At 43.3% G+C, this 19,481-nt stretch overlaps 1 protein-coding gene across 2 annotated transcripts in view; it reads right to left on the reverse strand.

The window, feature by feature from the left end:
• The window catches only part of ALDH1L2 (aldehyde dehydrogenase 1 family member L2), a 65,361-nt gene extending 49,497 nt beyond the window's left edge, over nt 1–15,864 (reverse strand). Inside the window, exons 1-3 of one of the 2 annotated variants that reach the window (XM_005572084.5) lie at nt 15,620–15,864; nt 4,526–4,670; nt 1,045–1,279 (exon numbers count right to left, since the gene is read on the reverse strand). In XM_005572084.5, the coding sequence (XP_005572141.3) occupies nt 1,045–1,279; nt 4,526–4,670; nt 15,620–15,667 (428 nt within the window). In that variant the 5' untranslated portion in view covers nt 15,668–15,864. The remainder of the gene's footprint in view (nt 1–1,044; nt 1,280–4,525; nt 4,671–15,619) is intronic. The other variant, XM_074007661.1, reaches the window with a different exon arrangement.
• Nucleotides 15,865–19,481: the final 3,617 nt, after the last annotated feature.

The following is a 19,481-nucleotide window of genomic DNA, read 5'->3' on the forward strand; positions in this document are numbered from 1 at the left end:
CAATGATTCTGCATGTGGAAACAGTGTAAACTGAGAAAAAATACAAGTTTAAGTGCGAAGATATCTACTAAATAATAGTGTGTTATTTATAAGAGCCAAAAAGAAGTCAACCCATGTAATCAAAGTTTAAATACAATTAATGTTTTTCATCACATTTAAACCAAGTGTAGGCTTCCAGCTTATTCCAACAACTTGACACCGAGGAATATTAGGAAGATGTGCAGGTAAAGGACAGAAAGCAGAAAGGGTAGGAAGGCCCAGCTCAACCCACAGCATTGTGTCCCTATGGTATTAGGTACCTACAGTGTACCAGCCACTGTTCCTGACACTGGAAAATAGCAATACAAATGTTGTGCAAAGTCCCTTTCCTCAGGAAGCTTAGAGTTGAATGGGGAAGATGGACAATGAAGGTGATCATTTCATCATTTCAAGTAATTACTTGATGATTATTTCAAGTAATTCAGCATTTCCTGAAATGTACTTGAGAAGCTCTATGCAAAAAAAAGTTCTGTGGTCAAATAAGTTTGGGAACATTGTGTATTCAGACTCCCTCTAGGGGATTATGATACTGACATTAAAGCCCGTATTAATAGCTCAAATGAATCCTGCAATTAAAAATCTGGCATCAACCAAACTTACTGACTATAAAACCTTTGTTTGCTCAATACCTAGTAACAGTCAATGGAGCTAGTACTCCATAGGCTATTCTTAGTAAATGCTGTCGTGGTTCGCACTGTATGTCTAGATCTCAGGGGAGTTCATGCAATAGTAGTAACCAATCAGGACCTCACAATTGTTCAGGCATGCCTAGTTTCTTGTCTTGATCACCTCGGTAAAAAACAGAAAGAATGTAGGCAATTGAAATACACTCACCCTCTCTGTAATTAAAAAAGCCTCACTGGGTATTGTGGCACACTCCTGAAATGTCAGCTACTTGGGAGGCCAAGGCAGGAGGATTATTTGAGGCCAAGAGTTTGAACCCAGACTGGGCAACATAGCAAGACCCCATCTCAAAAACAAAAAAGTAAGAAGAAAAAATCTCACCAATTGATAGCAGAGGCTCCTCTGTGCCTGGGCAGGATGGATGGGTGATAAATGATAGAGCCATGCTTTGGACTATCAATTATATCCATGGGGATGAACTGAGTGCAGAAAGGGAGCACATTTAGGTCTGCACCCACAGATCTGTAGGCCTCTGCCACCTCTTTGATGGTCTTGCCCTTGATTCTCCATTTAGGAAGCTTGAACACAGGAGTCCCATCTTTCTCTGCAGCCAAAGCTGAGCATAAAAAAGATTTTTTTTTTTAGAAGTTAGCAGTAATTTTATATCACTATGAATTCACATATTGTGATTTTGCAGTTTCATGAAATATTTATAAATAACACATGGTGAAGAACAATTTAGATTGTGACTAGAATTTCAGCTGTTGTAATTGGATCACACTAAGGTGAAACATATCTATATACTTAAGGCATAATAAATTAGAACTGAAAAGATTTTGGCTAGATGATATTTTAAGATTTTAATGAAAGCTTTTCCTTTTTTAGATCAAAAATGGTACCTTTATTACTGATACAAACTTTTAAGAACATAGCATCAGATTTGGAGGCATGCGCCAATGCTTCACCCACTAATTTGACACACTCACCTCTGGCACAGTTAGAAAGCCATGAATCTCTTCCCTTCCTACACAGAACAAACTGTAGACCAGAACACGTTCTCCCTGCCAAGTGCTGAGCTGAACTTTTCTACTTCCTTCTCCCAAATTCACCAAACAAATAAGTTAACAAAGCTGAGAGGCCAAGAATGGAGAATACATGCTCAGCTCCTGCTAAGGGCTTTGCCACACTGAACAGACCAGGATCTCCTTCCTGAGAAGAGCACTGTCCCCTCCCAAACAAATGGCTCCATCCTAATGCCATAGGAAATGGCCCACCAAAGTGCAAACAGCACAAGCCTATTTTTTTCATAATGAAATGTCGTTTTTACTATGTGTCTTATATCTTAAGTATTTATATATATTTTAAGTATACAGGTCTTTTTTTGTTGTTGTTGTTTTGAGACGGAGTCTGGCTCTGTCGCCCAGCCTGGGGTGCAGTGGCCGGATCTCAACTCACTGAAAGCTCCGCCTCCCGGGTTTACGCCATTCTCCTGCCTCAGCCTCCCGAGTAGCTGGGACTACAGGCGCCTGCCACCTCGCCCGGCTAGTTTTTTGTATTTTTTTTGTATTTTTTTTTTTTTGTAGAGACGGGGTTTCACCATGTTAGCCAGGATGGTCTCGATCTCCTGACCTCGTGATCCGCCCGTCTCGGCCTCCCAAAGTGCTGGGATTACAGGCTTGAGCCACCGTGCCCGGCCAAGTATACAGTTTTATATATAAGTAGTATATATTTTAAAAAATAGGTTAGGCACAGTGGCTCACACTTGTAATCCCAGCACTTTGAGAGGCCAAGGCAGGAGGATTGCTTAAACCCAGGAGTTCGAGACCAGCCTGCACAACATAATGAGACCTCCATCTCCACCAAACAAAAAAAATTATTTTCAAATTAGCTGGATGTGGTGGCACGTACTGATAGTCTGAGCTACTTAGGAGGATCACTTGAGCCCAGGAGTTCCAGATTGCAGTAAGCCATTATCGCGCCACTATACTCCAGCCTGGGCAACGAAGAAAGACCCTGTCTCTAAAAAAATTTGTTTAAGTGTATAAAAAATATATATACACACACTATTATTAATATATAATTGTATATATTAATATATTATAGAAATTATGGTATATATTAATATATAGCATACCTGTTTTATAATATATTACTTTTATAATAATAGTATATATTTTTATATACTATATATATTTAATATATAATAGCATATATGTTAATTTTAGGCAATTTCCAGAAGTCTTAACTAAAGCTTTCTATCTGCATTTTTGTGTCCCTTCCTTTCTCCTACATCTGAACAACAAAATTCATTGACTCAGGATGAGATGATGCCTCCACCATGAAAGCTAAATTCTGAAGCCTAAGGAAGTCCTGAAGGACCCTAGCCATCACGATTAGCCCCTGGTCAATCTGTTTGGAAGAATCTGAGAGACCAGCACAATAATGTTCACAAAATGTGAATGTTCATAAAACTGAACTCACATGTCAGATGACAGGAAAATGGATAAATGGTGGTAAAAATATGTGACCATGGGAGAAATTGTGAAAGATCATATGGCAAAGAAAACTGGGGTGGAGGAAACTTAGAAGTCTTCATTGTAAAAAATGTACTCCAGGCCAGGCGTGGTGCCTCACACTTGTAATCCCCAGCACTTTGGGAGGCCAAGGCAGGTGGATCACCTGAGGTCAGGAGTTCAAGACCAGCCTGGCCAACATGGCGAAACCACGTCTCTACTAAAAATACAAAAATTAGCCAGGTGTGGTGGTGGGTGCCTGTAATCCCAGCTACTCGGGAGGCTGAGTCAGGAGAATCGCTTCAACCCGGGAGGTGGAGGTTTCAGTAAGCTGAGTTCGTGCCACCGCACTCCAGCCTGGGCAACAGAGTGAGACTCTATCTCAAAAAAAAAAAAAATGCACTCCACTGAGACTGGCTGAGACATCCAGGTGTTAGGCTTCGTTTCAGTTTTTGGCTGCCCCAGAGCTATTTTTGGCTGTCCTCGCTGACTATTCTAACAAGAATACTCAGTTACTGTCATTAGTGCTTCCTTATTATGAACCAGGCATACTGTGAGCACTTTGTGTACGTTAATCTAACTTAATCTTCATAGCAGCCACATGAGGTAGCTACCGCTGAACGGAGGCTAAGATTAAGTAACTTGCCCAAGGTCATACAGCTAGTAAGTGGCAGAATCAGAATACATTCCTTGATTCCAGAACATATGCTGCTACCCACATGCTGTACCACTTCCTCATATAGTTACTCTATAAGTGAGGTTGGTAGTTTTTCTGAGTTATGCCATGAGCCCAAATGGCCATGACCAATGGAAAGGGGGTCCTGACCCTGGGACCAGGCACCAAGGAAGAGTTCATTTCCCAGGATTCATTCTGAAAAGAGGTCTAAAAGTCATATGCTTGCAATGCTTCTGAAGTCCACATATATGGCTGAGACTGCTAGTTGTCCCCCTTCATCCTTTAGCAGTGGATTCCCCTAGTTTAGCTGAACGCATAGCCACCCCAAATCAAATCTATATTTCTCAGCCACTCTTGCAAATAGATTTGGCCTGTGACTAAGTTCTGGCCAATGGGATACAAGTGGGAGTAATATGTACAACTCTGGATTACGCCCTTAATAAAACGCTTTCCCCTGATTCCCACTCTTTTTCCTTCCTGCTTGCTGGAATGCAGATGTGATAGTAGGGGCTGAGGCAGCTACCTTGGACCATGAGATGGAAGTCCAGCATTGGTGAGGGTGAAACAACAAACAGAAGGAGCGTGTATTGTGATGAACACAGAGTTGCCACACCAGCTGATGGCCAACCTGCACCTGAGAATTCTTGACCCAGTCGTCCCAAGATGCACTCACCCAGAGGGTCAGCTTTTCCATCCTTGTCTGGAACTGTGAACACCCCTACTACTCGGTGGCCCTCTTTGCGGAGGTGGCTATAGACTTCTTGTCCAAAGAGGCTCTGGCCAATTAGTGCCAATTTCAGCTTGTTTTTGAAATAAACCTGTGAAACAATTAAATGACGAAGACATAAGCATGGATAGAAGACATTGGATGAGGGTAAGGGTTAAAAAAGTAGCTATTGGGGGCCGGGTGCGGTGGTTCACGCCTGTAATCCCAGGACTTTGGGAGGCCAAGGTGGGCGGATCACAAGGTCAGGAGATCGAGACCATCCTGGCTAACACTAAAAATACCATCTCTACTAAAAATACAAAAAATTAGCCGGGCGTGGTGGCGGACACCTGTAGTCCTAGCTACTTGGGAGGCTGGCTGAGGCAGGAGAATGGTGTGAACCTGGGAGGCAGAGCTTGCAGTGAGCCGAGATCGTGCCACTGCACTCCAGCCTGGGGGACAGAGCGAGACTCTCTCTAAAAAAAAAGTAGCTATTGGGTATGATGTTCACTCTTTGGGTATCAGGTACACCAAAAGCCCAGACTTCACCACTACGCAATATGCATGTAAGAAACCTGCCGTTGGCCAGGCACAGTGGCTCACGCTTATAATCCCAGCACTTTGGGAGGCCGAGGTGGGTGGATCACCTGAGGTCAGGAGTTCAAAACCAGCCTAGCCAACATGGAGAAACCTCGTCTCTACTAAAAATAGAAAAATTAGCCAGACGTGCTGGGCTGCACCTGTAATTCCAGCTACTCGGGAGACTGAGGCAGGAGAGTCTCTTGAACCCAGGAGGCCCGAGATCGTACCACAGCACTCCAGACTGAGAAACAGAGCAAGACTCTGTCTCAAAAAAAAAAGAAAGAAAGAAAGAAAGAAAAGAGGGTAGTCAGAGGGTCATGACTTCCTATGAGCTTCCTCTCTTGGCAGTGTCTCCACAGAACTCTCTCTGCGTTACATTCTTCCATGTTAGCATGTGGCTCCATGGGATCTGAACTTAGGATGTTTATCCCCGTCCGATCTAAATGGGATTCTCTAATGTTCTGGCAAATAATTCTAAATTAGTAAAGCCTCACTAAGAAAAATCTGTTTATGAAGAAATTTAATTTTCCCTTATTTCCCACTTTATTAGAGGCATACATAGCATCCTGTTTTTAGGTATGAACTTAAAAGGATACCAGATCACAACTTCCCTGTAATTGAGCTGATAATAAAACAAAGTTTTAAGTAATTTAACTAATTAAAAAAAAATCCTAGGGTCAGCCAAACTTTCTATCCCCAAGTAACCTAATTAAGCTTCAACAAATATTTGCAAACAAACAGATTAACTCTGTAACAACCGCAAATTCACCTGCAGATAATGCACGGCTGACCATTTAATTTTCTCAAAAAAATCAAAATGTCCTATATGCTATCTTCAAATCCTATAACTAATGCTGTCGCTTGAAATAGAATCTACATGTTTGCCACCTTACAAAAATTTTGGCTTTACCACTTACCATTACCAATGCCAGATATTCAAGACATCTAAAATACTACTTTTAAAACACACAAGAGCCAAGAGACTGAGATGACTCAAATGTAATGTGCCGCTCAGTTGTCGTCTGGTTATTTGGAGTTCAATTCCAGATTCAATCCTCTCTGAGAAATATAGCATTAAAGAAACCATGTTGGCTGGGCGCCGTGGCTCACGCCTGCAATCCCAGCACTTTGGGAGGCTGAGGCGGGTGAATCACCTGAGGTCGGCAGTTCGAGACCAGCCTGACCAACATGGAGAAACCCTGTCTCTACTAAAAATACAAAAATTCGCCAGGTATGGTGGCAGGCATCTGTAATCCCAGCTCCTCGGGAGGCTGAGGTAGGAAAATCGCTTGAACCCAGGAGGTAGAGGTTGCAGTGAGCTGAGATCGCGCCACTGCACTCCAGCCTGGGCAACAAAAATGAAACTCCGTCCCCCCTAAAAAAAAGAAACCATGTCAGTATCTTTGGAAACACTACATTCATTGAAACACTTTCTGAGCTTTACGCTGAAGCTGAAGCTGAAGCTACAAAGGTGAGTTTCTAACACTGAGAAGTTTTCAGATTTTATGACTATAAATATGTTTATAATGAGTTAGCAAGATTCCAGGAAATTGGACTGAGATATTTTACTTTATTTATTTATTTTGAGAAGGGGTTTCACTCCATGGTCACCCAGGCTGGAGTGAAGTGGCGCGATCTCAGCTCACTGCAGCTTCCGCCTCCTGGGTTCAAGTGAATCTCATGCTTCAGCCTCCCGAATAGCTGGGATTACAGGCACACACCACCATGCCCAGCTAATTTTTCTATTTTTAGTAGAGATGGGGTTTCACCATGTTGGCCAGGCTGGTCTCAAACTCCTGACCTCAGGTGATCCACCTGCCTCGGCCTCCCAAAGTGCCAGGATTACAGGCTGTTTTACTTCAGTCTTATTTCTCCGGGTGTGGTGTCTGCCTGTGTTGGCAGAAGTAACTGGGAGAATATGTTTAAAATGTGGATTCCTGGGCCCTACTTCAAATCTACTGAGCCAGAATCTTAAGCCCAGGAAGCTGCATTTTAACAAACTATTCAGTGACTCGTAAGTACATGGAAGTCTGAGAATCTCTGCTGTGTGGAGAGTGGCATGTCTGCCTGCACGAACAAGATTCCGCCCTGGGGAGTTTGGGTCAGGAAGAAAGGGTGGAAATAAGAGCAAATATTTTAATGAGACCCTAGTATGGGCCAAGTATTTCACATGATTGTCTCATTTGATTGCACAATGACTCGTGGAGACAGGCATTATTAAGCCACTTTATGGATAAAGAAATTAAAGCACAGAGAGGTTAAGTAGCCAGGAGTCAAATAGCTACTAAGAGGCAGCCCTGAGATTCCAACTCTGTTTATTATCCTAGTACCTACTGTTTTTCATACACCAGCTGTGCAGTCTTGAACTGGGCTTTATTTTCCATCATCAATTAAAATCAGGATAGTAATAGTACCTATCTCATAAGGTTGTTATAAGAATTCAATGGGATAAAGTGTGTAATGCATTAGCACAGTGCATGGCAATAGTAAATGCTAAGTAAATGTTACCTAGTATTATTATCATACCATAAGCAATATCTAGGTACATAAAAATAATGATAATAGATATCTCCTATTGGAAATACACCATGAGCCAAACACTATGTTGAGCCCTTTTCATTAATTCAAAAAGTATTTATCAAATGCTTATTATACATCTTTAATCCCCCCAGTGACCCATTTTGCAAATGAGAAAACAAAGGGGTCAGAAAAGTTAAGTAACCTGCCCAAAGGCAGAGCTAATAAGGGTCCAGGGCAGGATTCAAACCTGGGTCTATCTTACTTTAGCAGATGTGTTTCTAAGGCTTTCCTACGCTGAAAGTTCCCCTCCTACTTTAGAAAAACATAGCGACAGTTTGACTGGTCAATTGGGAATAGTTCCATCAGCCTGTTTAAGGAAATGCCACGCTGAAAGTGACGTGGGAGACAGCACCATTCTTTAACTGGCTCTCACTATAGGTGTCTGTTGCATTAGTGAGAAAGGGCATAAAATGACGCACAGTCATTTCCAAATCTGAATGATAAATTCTATAATCTTGTTTCTTTTTTTTTTTTTTGAGACAGAGTCTCACTGTGTTACCCAGGCTGGAATGCAGTGGCATGATCTCGGCTCACTGCAACCTCTGCCTTCCGGGTTCAAGCAATTCTCCTGCCTCAGCCTCCCAAGTAACTGGGATTACAGGTGCATGCCATCATGCTCAGCTAATCTTTTTTTTTTTTTAGTAGAGATGGGGTTTCACCGTGTTGCTTAGGCTGGTCTCAAATTCCTGAGCTCAGGCAATCCACCCGCCTCGGCATCCCAATGTGCTAGGATTACAGGTGTGAGCCACCATGCCTGGCCTTGTTTCTTTAGAGAGAACATTCTGCACTAGAGGAGAATTTTGGAGGGAGCAGAGCCTTTGCTTTTCAAATTGTCAAATAATGCATTCCCAGGCTATCCACCCTCTGGTGGAATTCTTCAGGAAGCAAGTTAATATAGACCCTGACTATGCTCCAAGAATTAAAAAAAGTACACATAGCTTTCCATAGAAAACTTCAAGGCACAGTGCGAAGAGTCTGCCCTGATCTGAAGCCCTTTGGCCAGATGCTAATAGAACCATTTGGGGAGGGTATAAAGTAAGGCCAAAGCTATCCAAGTAAGAATTGGCAGTTTCACACAGAGGACCTTCACACAAAAGAATAAAACAAAGTACGTTTTCCTGGGACCCTGAGACGCCTAACACTTCATGGAGCATCCGGCACACAGTGTCCCACACTGTGCCTGACTCTGCGCGAGACTCATCCAACAAGCCTGGTTTCAGGCTTTGCCACGCTCTGGGCATAGTGCATGGTAGAGGTGGCACATTACTGTCCTGGCAGGGGTGTTTTATTTGGCCCACAAAGCATTTTTAAGAGGACTCTGTTAAGATTTTTAGGAGGTTTCACCTCAGAAGGCACAATTTGTAACTTGTCTTTAAAACTCAGGAAGTTTGGCTGGGCACCGATCACCTGAGGTCAGGAGTTCAAGACCAGCCTGGCGAACTTGGTGAAATCCCATCTCTACTAAAAGTCCAAAAAAGTTAGCCGGGCGTGGTGGCGCATGCTTGTAGTCCCAACTACTCAGGAGGCTGAGGCAGGAGGATCGCTTGAACCTGGGAGGCAGAAGTTGCTGTGAGCTGAGATCGCACCATTGCACTCCAGCCTGGGCGACAGAGCAAGACTCTGTCTCAGAAAACAAAAATCAAAAAAACTCAGGAGGTTTGTCAACCCTGGTCTATGGTCCCATATAGCAACAGTCAGCTAGTGCTGAGCAGTGGTGGCACCTTTACCCTAGACATGGTCTTGCCCTCCATCCAGCTCAAATCCCTCATTTGCTTTACCTGTTTGGCCTCTGTGGGAATTTCTCTTTGCGACCCCTCCACTAAAGATACAAAGAAGTGGTCCCTGTCCTTGGGAATCCACCAACTAGCAGGGAGGGCACACAAGTTAAGACACAGTAACACAGTGCTAGAATAGGAGAGCACAGTTTGGTTAAGAGAGGAGAAGACTTCTCCAGAAGGCAACTCCTTAGCTGAATCTTAGAGAAGCCATCTTGGGAGTTGGCAGAGAAAAGGGAGAGGATTGTAGGAGGTCCTTGGGAAGTGCCAGGCGGAGGGTGCAGGATTTACAAAGAAACAAATGCATGTGCACAGCGTGTCCAATACTGGGAGTCAAGGAATGGCGACAAGTGACAACGTGGAAAGAGGGCTTTGTGTCAAATAATTTGGACCTTCTTGTGAAGACAATGAGATTCACTGAGCGTCTTTAAGCAGGAGAGTTAATTGAAAGCAGGAGAGTCTAATTCCTATGCTAATAGACTGCTTAGGCAACTGTGGAGGCATGAACTAGCTCTGGGTAGGCACACCTCTTGTGTGAGAATGGAACAGAGCGTGAAAATCAAAGCTGACCTAGCAATCCACCTTCAGCATATAGGATATAGTTTGGAGTAATGTAAAAGCTCTTGCAACCGATTATAACAACATACTAATAGAAGCAACATGTTACACTTTACATAGAGGTAGATCTGCAAGATTCAATCAAGATTCAGGATACCACCATAAATGCAAACTTGTGCAACTTGATTTTCCTATTGCCTCCTTATATAAAGAAGATATCAGCAAGGGCTTTCTTGGATGTCTGGCCAACTTTTGTTTTTTCATCATAAAAAGGATAAAAGATTTTAAAAAGAGGGATGTCAATCCAGGGGCCTATGAGCAGGGGATGTCAGAGGGGGATGCCCAGGACTCAGAGACTGGAGAGAGCTCCTAGGCCGAGGCTGGTGACCACAGAACACTTCAAAGACTTTGAGTAAAGGGAGAGACCGTCCAAAGGGCTTGAGTCCAGAAACGGACTCCAGTACTAGAGAGGCAGGATTTCCGTGCACAGCAGTTACTATAATATTTTAATTGTATACAATTTTTTAAACTAATTTTTAACTATGCATATTACATTTACACACAATCTCCTTATTAAAAAAAAAAAAGATCACAGGCAAGACTGCAGCCCCTTTTGACCATCACTCCCAATCTGCATCCCTTCCTCACTCCCCAGAGGAAACTACTCTTGTAGTTTGGTGTGAATTCTACAGACCTTTCCTAGGCATTTAAAAACATGGAAATACGGCCGGTAATCCGTACAGGCTCACGCCTGTAATCCCAGCACTTTGGGAGGCCGAGGGGGGCGGATCACGAGGTCAGGAGATCCAGACCATCCTGGCAAACACGGTGAAACCCCGTCTCTACTAAAAATACAAAAAAAAATTTAGCCGGGCGTGGTGGCGGGCGCCTGTAGTCCCAGTTTCTCGGGCGGCTGAGGCAGGAGAATGGCGTGAACCCAGGAGGCGGCGGAGCTTGTAGTGAGCGGAGATCGCGCCACTGCACTCCAGCCTGGGCGACAGAGAGAGACTCCGTCTCAAAAATAAAATAAAAATAAAAATAAAAACATGGAAACATATACAAAAAGTATTATTTTGTGTTTTCAAAAATAATTCAAATGTAATAATATTATATGTAATGTTTCATAACTTTCCTTGTTAGTACATATAATTCATTCTTTGAAATCGTTGCACAGTATTCCTTAGTGTAGCTATATCTCAGTTTACTTGTTCATGTCCCTATTGAGAAACATTTTGGCCTTCAATATATCATTATTACAAATCCCATGGCAATGAATATCATGGTACATGCTTCCTGTGCCCATGTGGAAGTATTTTTCTCAGATACCTACAAGTGAAACTGCAGGATCATTTTTAAACCTAAATTTAATTGAAGTAGATAGCATCAAATTGACCTCTACAGTATTGGAGGAAATGTTTTCCCCTGAGAAACACAATATCATCAAATTTACAATTTTTGCCACCCTGATGAGTGAAAAATGGTATCTTGTTCTAAATTGCATTTGATTACTAGTTTGGTTGAGTGTATTTTCATATTTTATTGTTCATTCATATTTCCTTTTTGGTATATCATTTTAGTTAGTGTATTATGTATTATTATTCTTTTCATAAAAACACAGATTTAATAGTCTATCCCACTAATCTATGAACTCCTTGAAAATGGGACTATTTCTTTCTTGCTTATTGTTTTATCTTTGGGTTATGAGAGTCTGAAGAAGTTAGTCCACTTCTCTGGGTCTCAGTTTTCTTATCAGTAAAATGGTCATAATAATCTAGGTTGAGAATCCTTTATCCAAAATGCTTCGAACCAGAAGTGTTTCAGATTTTGGATATTTTCAGATTTTGGAATGTTTGCATTATACTTACCATTTGAGCATCCCAAATCTGAAAATCTGAAATCCAAAAGGCTGTCATGATCATTACCTTTGCGTGTCATGTCAGTGCTCAAAAATGTTCAGATTTTAAAGCATTTCACATTTCAGATGTTCAGATTTGGGATGTTCAACCTAGTACCTACTTCATTGGGATGTCATGAGGATTAAAGGAGTACACAGTCACCCTCTGTATTTGTGGGTTCCGTATCCGTGGATTCAACCAACCATGAATCGAAAACATTTGGAAAAAATTGCATCTGTACTAGACATGTATAATTTTTCTTGTCATTATTCCATAAACAATACAGTGGGACAATTATTTACATAGCATCTACTTTGTATTCATTATTATAAGTTATCTACAGGTGATTTAAAGTATACTGGAGAATATGCATATGTTATATACAAATATTACCCCGTTTTATATAAGGGACTTGAGCATCTTCAGATTTTGATATCCATGGGAGGTACTGAAACCAATCCCCTATGAATACAAGGGACAAGGAATAACTGTATATGTAAAACATTTATTAATGCTATCTATTAATATTATTATATCCTCAGAATTTAGAGACCTCAGAGTATAATTGACAACTAAATATGGTTTGAAGTTGAATTTGGAGATCCTGTGAACAGATAAGACACCAGAGCAGAGGTCAGGCAATGAGGAAACGAGTTAAGAACCTGGTTCCTAGAACTGAGAAATAAAGCAGGTACTTGGTTCCAAAGACCAAGGAAGTCTCCTGCCTCTTTGGGCTGGATCAGAAGGTAACCTCAAGTTACCTGGAGCCAGGCTATAAACTCAGAGCTACCAGACAGACCTGACCTAGACACTGGCAGAGAAAGCTAAACAAAGGAATGCCACATGAATAGAGGGCTAAATAACTCCTACCATGGGGAGAAGAAGCAGTGAGCCAGGCAGGATATCAGAGGTGGGCAATAATACCTAATTGACAAAGGGTTTTAAAACAAACGGTTGTTTTAGTTAAAAAGATCCAGCCATATCACTAAGCTGAAATCATTAAATGTTTCTAAGTCCCTTTATTTAAGACAGAGGATGGAAAAAGGAATTCTATCAGGAAGTGTTATAAACTAATTTTCCCCTTGGATTTTGCTAGGTTCTGAAAGCTTTATTTTTATTCATCCTTCATTCTGCTTTAATACTAAACTTAAAAGCATTGTTTGATTTTTCAGTTTTTAAAGATAAAGGGATAATTAGGCCAGGCGCAGTGGCTCATGCCTGTAATCCCAACATTTTGGGAGGCTAAGGTGGGCAGATCACTTGAGGCCAAGAGTTCGAGACCAGCCTGGCCAACATGGTGAAACTCCGTCTCTACTGAAAATACAAAAATCAGCTGGGCATGGTGGCGCATGTCTGTAATCCCAGCTACTCAAAAGGCTGAGGCACGAGAATTGCTTGAACCCCGGAGGCAGAGGTAGCAGTGAGCTGAGATTGTGCCACTGCATTCCAGCCTGGGCGACAAAGATTCTGTCTCAAAAAAACAAAAAATTAAAATTAAAAGATAATTTGCATACAGTAAAATGCACCCTTTTCAGTGTACCGTGCTGTGAGTTTTAACACACAGTCACGTAACCACTACCACAATCAAGATGCAGAACAGTTCCATTACCGCCCAAATTCCTTTATGCCTGTTTATAATCAATCCTTCCTCCTATCTCCAGCTCCAGACATCACGAATCTTTTTTCTGTCCCTATAGTTTTACTCTTTCCAAAATGTCAGATAAATGAAATCATAAAATATGCAGCATTTTGAGTCTGATTCTTACACTTAGCATACATATTTGAGTTCCATCCGTGTTGTATGCGTCAGTAGTTCATTCTTTTCCCCCCCTACTGAGTAGAATTCCATTGTATGGAGGGATATACCACAGCTTGTTTATCCTGTCACCAGTTGAGGACAATTTATTTCCAGTTTTTGGCAATTATGAATAAAGCCTCTATAAACATCAACGAACAGGGTTTTATGTGGGCAAATAAGGGTTTCATTTCTTTTGGGTAAATACCTAGGAGTGTGATTCCTGGGTCATATGATAGGTATATGTTTAACTACATATAAAACTGCCAAATAGTTTTCCAAAGTGGCTGTACGATTTTGTATTCCCACCAGCCGTGTATCTGTTTGATTTTGAATAACTCATAAAACACAGTGCAGAACATTTTTCACAGGATAAAACATCCCACATTTTTCATTCATCACTCAGTAGCTTCCTTTTGACCATTGAGGAAACTGTCTTCTTCCCAGCCATACGTGTCACTGCTTTTCCACACGCACCCCTGGGTACAGTCAGATCCTGACCACGCCAGTGCTTCCCCACATCCATGGCTTTGTTTATGCCATTTGCCACCTGGGATGTTTAACTTTTATTACTGAAATCTTAGCAAACTCCACTATCAAAATCTTTTCATTCCTCAAGACTTCCTTCTGCTCTCCAAAAAAGACAAGTCAATGAAAGGTGTTGACAGAGGAGGCCCACAAAACAGGCTCGGGCACTCGGCACAGCCCCTCGCTTTCTGTGCTATCCATCTGGGATCTCATGTGCCACATGGTGGGGGGAGCTAATGAGGGGTCCAGCAGAGCAGGCAAAAGTCCTAGCAGAGCAGATCTTCCCCACCGGCCCCCCCCCCCATTTTATAAAAGGTGAATATACCTCGAAGTAACTAGAACTGGTTGCAAAGAGTAAAACGAATTCTTATTATTTGGGGTTGTCTGGGATACAGAAAGCTTTTCCTTTAATGCAAGTTTGGGCCAGTTTTTGGTGCTACTCAAGACTTCTCTCTGCCTCCAAGTTTTTTACATCTGAATATATACATGTGTACATATGGCTTTGGCATGACCAAGAAAAAGAATCGATAAGCAAATTCTTTTATGTACTTCCTATAAAAGAGATACGATACATAAGACAGTTTTTATTTTTATTTCTCTCTCTCTCTCTTCCCTAAACAGTCCCGAGGTCCCCTGGGTGCTGAAGGCAGCACCACAGTGCAACGTGTCCGCTCTCGGTTCCATTTCTGGAGGAGCTGATGCAATTCCAAGGCGCGGGGCTGGGCCAGAACTCGGTTCTTGTGCTACAGTAGAATAGTGTTCCAGCGTGGCTGCCTCTGCAGCGCCTGGCAATTCTAGAAATTTTGCCATCTGTAGCTCAGCTCAGGAATACTGAGCTTGCAGCCATCGGCTTTCAGTGCCATTATCTGAACCGGCCCTGAGTGCCAGTCTCGAGCGCTTACACCTCCCAGGCCGCCAACGAGGACCCTACTGACTTGATACTCCCCTCCTCTTCCAGCAGACGGTCTCGGCCCCATACGGCTCCGGCTCTTGACCAGGGATCTCATGATTGAAGTGAAAAAGGAAAGGAAGCAGACTCTGTCCTCCTTACCAAGTGACCGTTCCCACCTTGCCATCCCAGCCAGACTTGACACGTCCAAAAACTGCATCCTCAGCCCCTTTCCGGCAGTAGACAATGGCTTGCGTGCCAGTTCCCATCCGGGACCCTCCCCAGGCCCTTCTCTGAGGTCTCTCTGTTTTTGTTTGTTTGTTTTAAACGCTGTCTTGCTTTTTAGCAAAGTCTAAGTATCGCTGCTCATCCCCAGCCCCACCGCCCCGGCCCTCCCGCCCCGGAGTCTGGAAACCAGGACAGGGTGACAGCCGGGACGCTCGCCCGGGCGGGACTCACCCGGCCAGTGGAGAAGCGCCGGAGCGCCTGGCTGCCCCACCGCAGCATGCTGAAGAGGAGCGCTCGCACTGGCGGCGCGGCGGCGCGGGAGGCAGGCTGGCGGCGCAGCCTGGGCGCGGCCTGCAGCCTGGATGCCCCGGACTGCCTGGCGCGCGGCTCGCGGCTCGCGGCTGGCGGCTCTTGGCCTCAGCTAGTCCGCGCCCGGCCCGCGGCCCACCACCCGCGGCCCGCCCCACCCTACCAATGGCAAGGCCCTGCCCCCGAGCTGGCAAGGCCCCGCCCCCAGCTGGAAGGCACCCGCCCCGCCAGCTGGCTGGGCTCCCGCAGCCAACCTAGTGCGACGCGGCGGAGCGCGCGGGCTCTCCGGAGCCTGCCTGCCCTGACCTTGGTACCAAGAGCACGCCCAGTCCCAGGGACCGCACCTCTCCGCTGCCTGGACTTTCCGCCAATTCCGGCCAAGGTCCAGGTGCTTTCTAACTGTGGGAGCCTCTACCAGTTACTCAACCCCGCAGCAGTACATACGGATCTACCTTATTAGCGGTCAATCTGACATCCCAAGTGCTGTCCACAGCAGAGCCCGCAGAAAGCACGCCTGTAGACAGATACGTAGTGGGGGCGCCTTCGCTGTGTAGGGATCCTGATGCCTACCTCGTAGGATGGTAGGCCGGGAGCTGTGGCTCACGCCTGTAATCCCAGCGCTTTGGGAGGCCGAGGAGGGCAGATGGCCTGAGCTCAGGAGTTCGAGACCAGCCTGGCCACCATAGTGAAGCCCTGTCTCTACTAAAAATACAAAAAGAAAAAAGAAAAACAAATTAGCCGGGGGTGGTGTCGCATGCCTGCAGTCCCAGCTACTCGGGAGGCTGAAGCACGAGGACCACTTGAGCCGGGGAGGCGGAGGTTACAGTGAGCCGAGATCATGCCACTGCACTTCAGCCTGGGCAACAGAGCGAGACTCTGTCTCAAAAATAAATAAATGAATAAATTGGTGCAAAAGTAATTGTGGTTTTTGCCACTGAAAGTAATGGCAAAGCCACAATTACTTTTGCACCAACCTAATAGATACATGCTCTGCTCCCTCACCTCTGTGGAAAAAACGCTCAGACGTGCTTTAGCTGGACGTTTGTCTCAAACCAGACTTCTTAGCCTAGCTTTCAGGGCCGTCTGCAATTTGCCATTTTCTCTTATTTCTCACTGCTCTTTTGCATATGTAATTCTGCTTGACTGCTGTTCTTGCCTATTCCTTCTTGGACAATGTTTCCCAGAAAAGCTTGTGATCTGTCACTTGTAATTATCTTGGCATCACCGTTTCTTTTCTGAAAAGTACTGCTTACATGTTGCCTCCTGGAGGTGCTTTTTTTTTCTGATTCTTTTCTCCCTTAGTCTCCTTATTCCTCACAAATAATTGTTCACTGCTCTTAACAGGGAAGAATCTTTGTCTATGCATCTGTTATGGCTGTCTCCATCTGTTACTGGTATTTGTATACCTGTTAACGTCTCTGTTGGAAGCTTGTTGCAGGCTAAGTCCATGTCTGATTAATCAGGATTTACAGTATCTAGCACTAACCAGAGCTTTAAAAAACCAACCAACCAACCAACCAAAAACAAAAAATAACTTGTTGAAATAGATGAATGTGTTTAAGAGAGTAAGGAGACAAAAAGAACAATCTCTAAAACTTGGAGAATTCCAACAAACATCCAGGGTTTCACTTTGAGCACTACATCTTGCCAGTCCAACCCACTTTCCTGACTGCATTTTGTGACTTCTTGCTCTTTTAAACTTCCAAATATTGATATTCACTTTATTTATTCTGATCTGTGTATACTAGAAGGGTGCACAAGGAGAGTGTGTTTATTTATTTATTTTTCCTGAATGAGGTTCCATAGTTATATATTTTTATTCCCAAGTTTAGGAAATGTAGAATTTATGTTCACTCCAATATAATGAAATATTCATTGTGTCTACTTTTTCCCTGGAAGAATCAAAAGTAGAGTTTCCTTGATAATTGGAAATTAGATCAGATGCAGTTACAGAGTTTGACGAACAGACCAATCCCTGCCAATCTAGATTTCTATACCCAGCAAAAATCAAAATGGAGATAAAACAAAGCCATTTTCAGAAACAAAAACTTGAGAAAATTTGTCATCAGCAGACAGACAATAAAGGAAATGTGAAAGAGTATCCTTCCAGCAGGGGGAAAAAAAAATTACCTACATGGAAACCTAGAAATGCAAGAAGCCCAACAAAAAAGGCAAAGACGTGAGCAAATTTAGAGTGAACATTGGACTAGGTGTGGTGGCTCACACTTGTATTCCCAGCACTTTGGGAGGCTGAGGTGGGCAGAGTTCAAGACCAGCCTGGGCAACATGGTGAAACACTGTTTCTACAAAAAAATACAAAAATTGTACAAAAATTAGCCAGGTGTGGTCCGGTGCCTCTAGTCCCAGCTTCTCGGAAGGAGGATTGCTTGAGCTGGGAGATCGAGGTTTCAGTGAGCTGTGGTTGTGCCACTGCACTCCAGCCTGGTGACAGGGTGAGACCCTGTCTCAAGGGAAAAAAAAAGTAAACATTGACCACATGAACAATAATAATATATTATTATAGTTAATATAATAAAATATTGTCTGTTTATATATGTATACATGAAAATACACAAATATCCAAACAACAGCAGAAAATTATTGGATAAGTTTGTAGGAAAGAAAATAATCCCAGATGGAAACTCAGAGATGAAAGAATGAATAGTAATGTAAAGGGTTAATATGAGGGCAAATTTAAGTTAATATTGTATAGAGCAATAATAATAATGTTTTATGGACTTCAAATATACGTGTGCATGTGCATAGACTGTTTAATTCACTTTGTGCCATTTTTGTAAATACAATCATTTGGATAACTTTTTGTAAGTGTCTGGATTAATTTCACACTTTAGAAAGTACATAGATGGGCCGGGCGCGGTGGCTCAAGCCTGTAATCCCAGCACTTTGGGAGGCCGAGACGGGCGGATCACGAGGTCAGGAGATCGAGACCATCCTGGCTAACACAGTGAAACCCCGTCTCTACTAAAAATACAAAAACTTAGCCGGGCGAGGTGGCAGGCGCCTGTAGTCCCAGCTACTCGGGAGGCTGAGGCAGGAGAATGGCGTGAACCCGGGAGGCAGAGCTTGCAGTGAGCTGAGATCCAGCCACTGCACTCCAGCCTGGGTGACAGAGCGAGACTCCGTCTCAAAAAAAAAAAAAAAAAAAAAAAAGAAAGTACATAGATGATGTGCCAAGTTGAAACCCAAGAATTCCCACACAAAACTCTGTATGGAAGTTAGAGTTTTATGTAAAGTTTGCACAGTAAGAGTGGCTATGGTCTTGGGTTTACGGAATACTAAATTGGAATCTTTTTTTTTTTTTTTTTTTTTGGACTTGGTGTCCCTGGAATGCAGTGGTGGGATCACAGCTCTTTGCAGCCTCGACCTTCCCTGGCCCAGGTGGTCCTCCTACATCAGCCTCCCGGGTAGCTGGAATTACAGGCACGCACCACTATGATTAGGTAATTTTTTAAAAAGATTTTTTAGAGACGGGGTTTTGCCCTGTTGCCCAGGCTGGTCTCAAACTCCTGGCCTCAAGCGATCTGCCCACCTCCCAAAGTGCTAGTATTACAGGAGTGAGCCACCGCACTCAGCCCTAAATTGGAATCTACTCGTTCTGCCATAGATAAATGTTTTGTTTAGTGACTAATATCTGTGACATTAGGGGCCTTGTGCAAATATAATACATTGATTAGGGATCTGTTTTGTTCTGGACACAACGTTCACTCAGAATTTTATGAAATTGCAAGTCATATAATTTCTAAACTTCTAAAAGTGTGTGTCG

Source organism: Macaca fascicularis, chromosome 11 (assembly GCF_037993035.2).
Source record: "Macaca fascicularis isolate 582-1 chromosome 11, T2T-MFA8v1.1".
Taxonomy (NCBI): domain Eukaryota; kingdom Metazoa; phylum Chordata; class Mammalia; order Primates; family Cercopithecidae; genus Macaca; species Macaca fascicularis.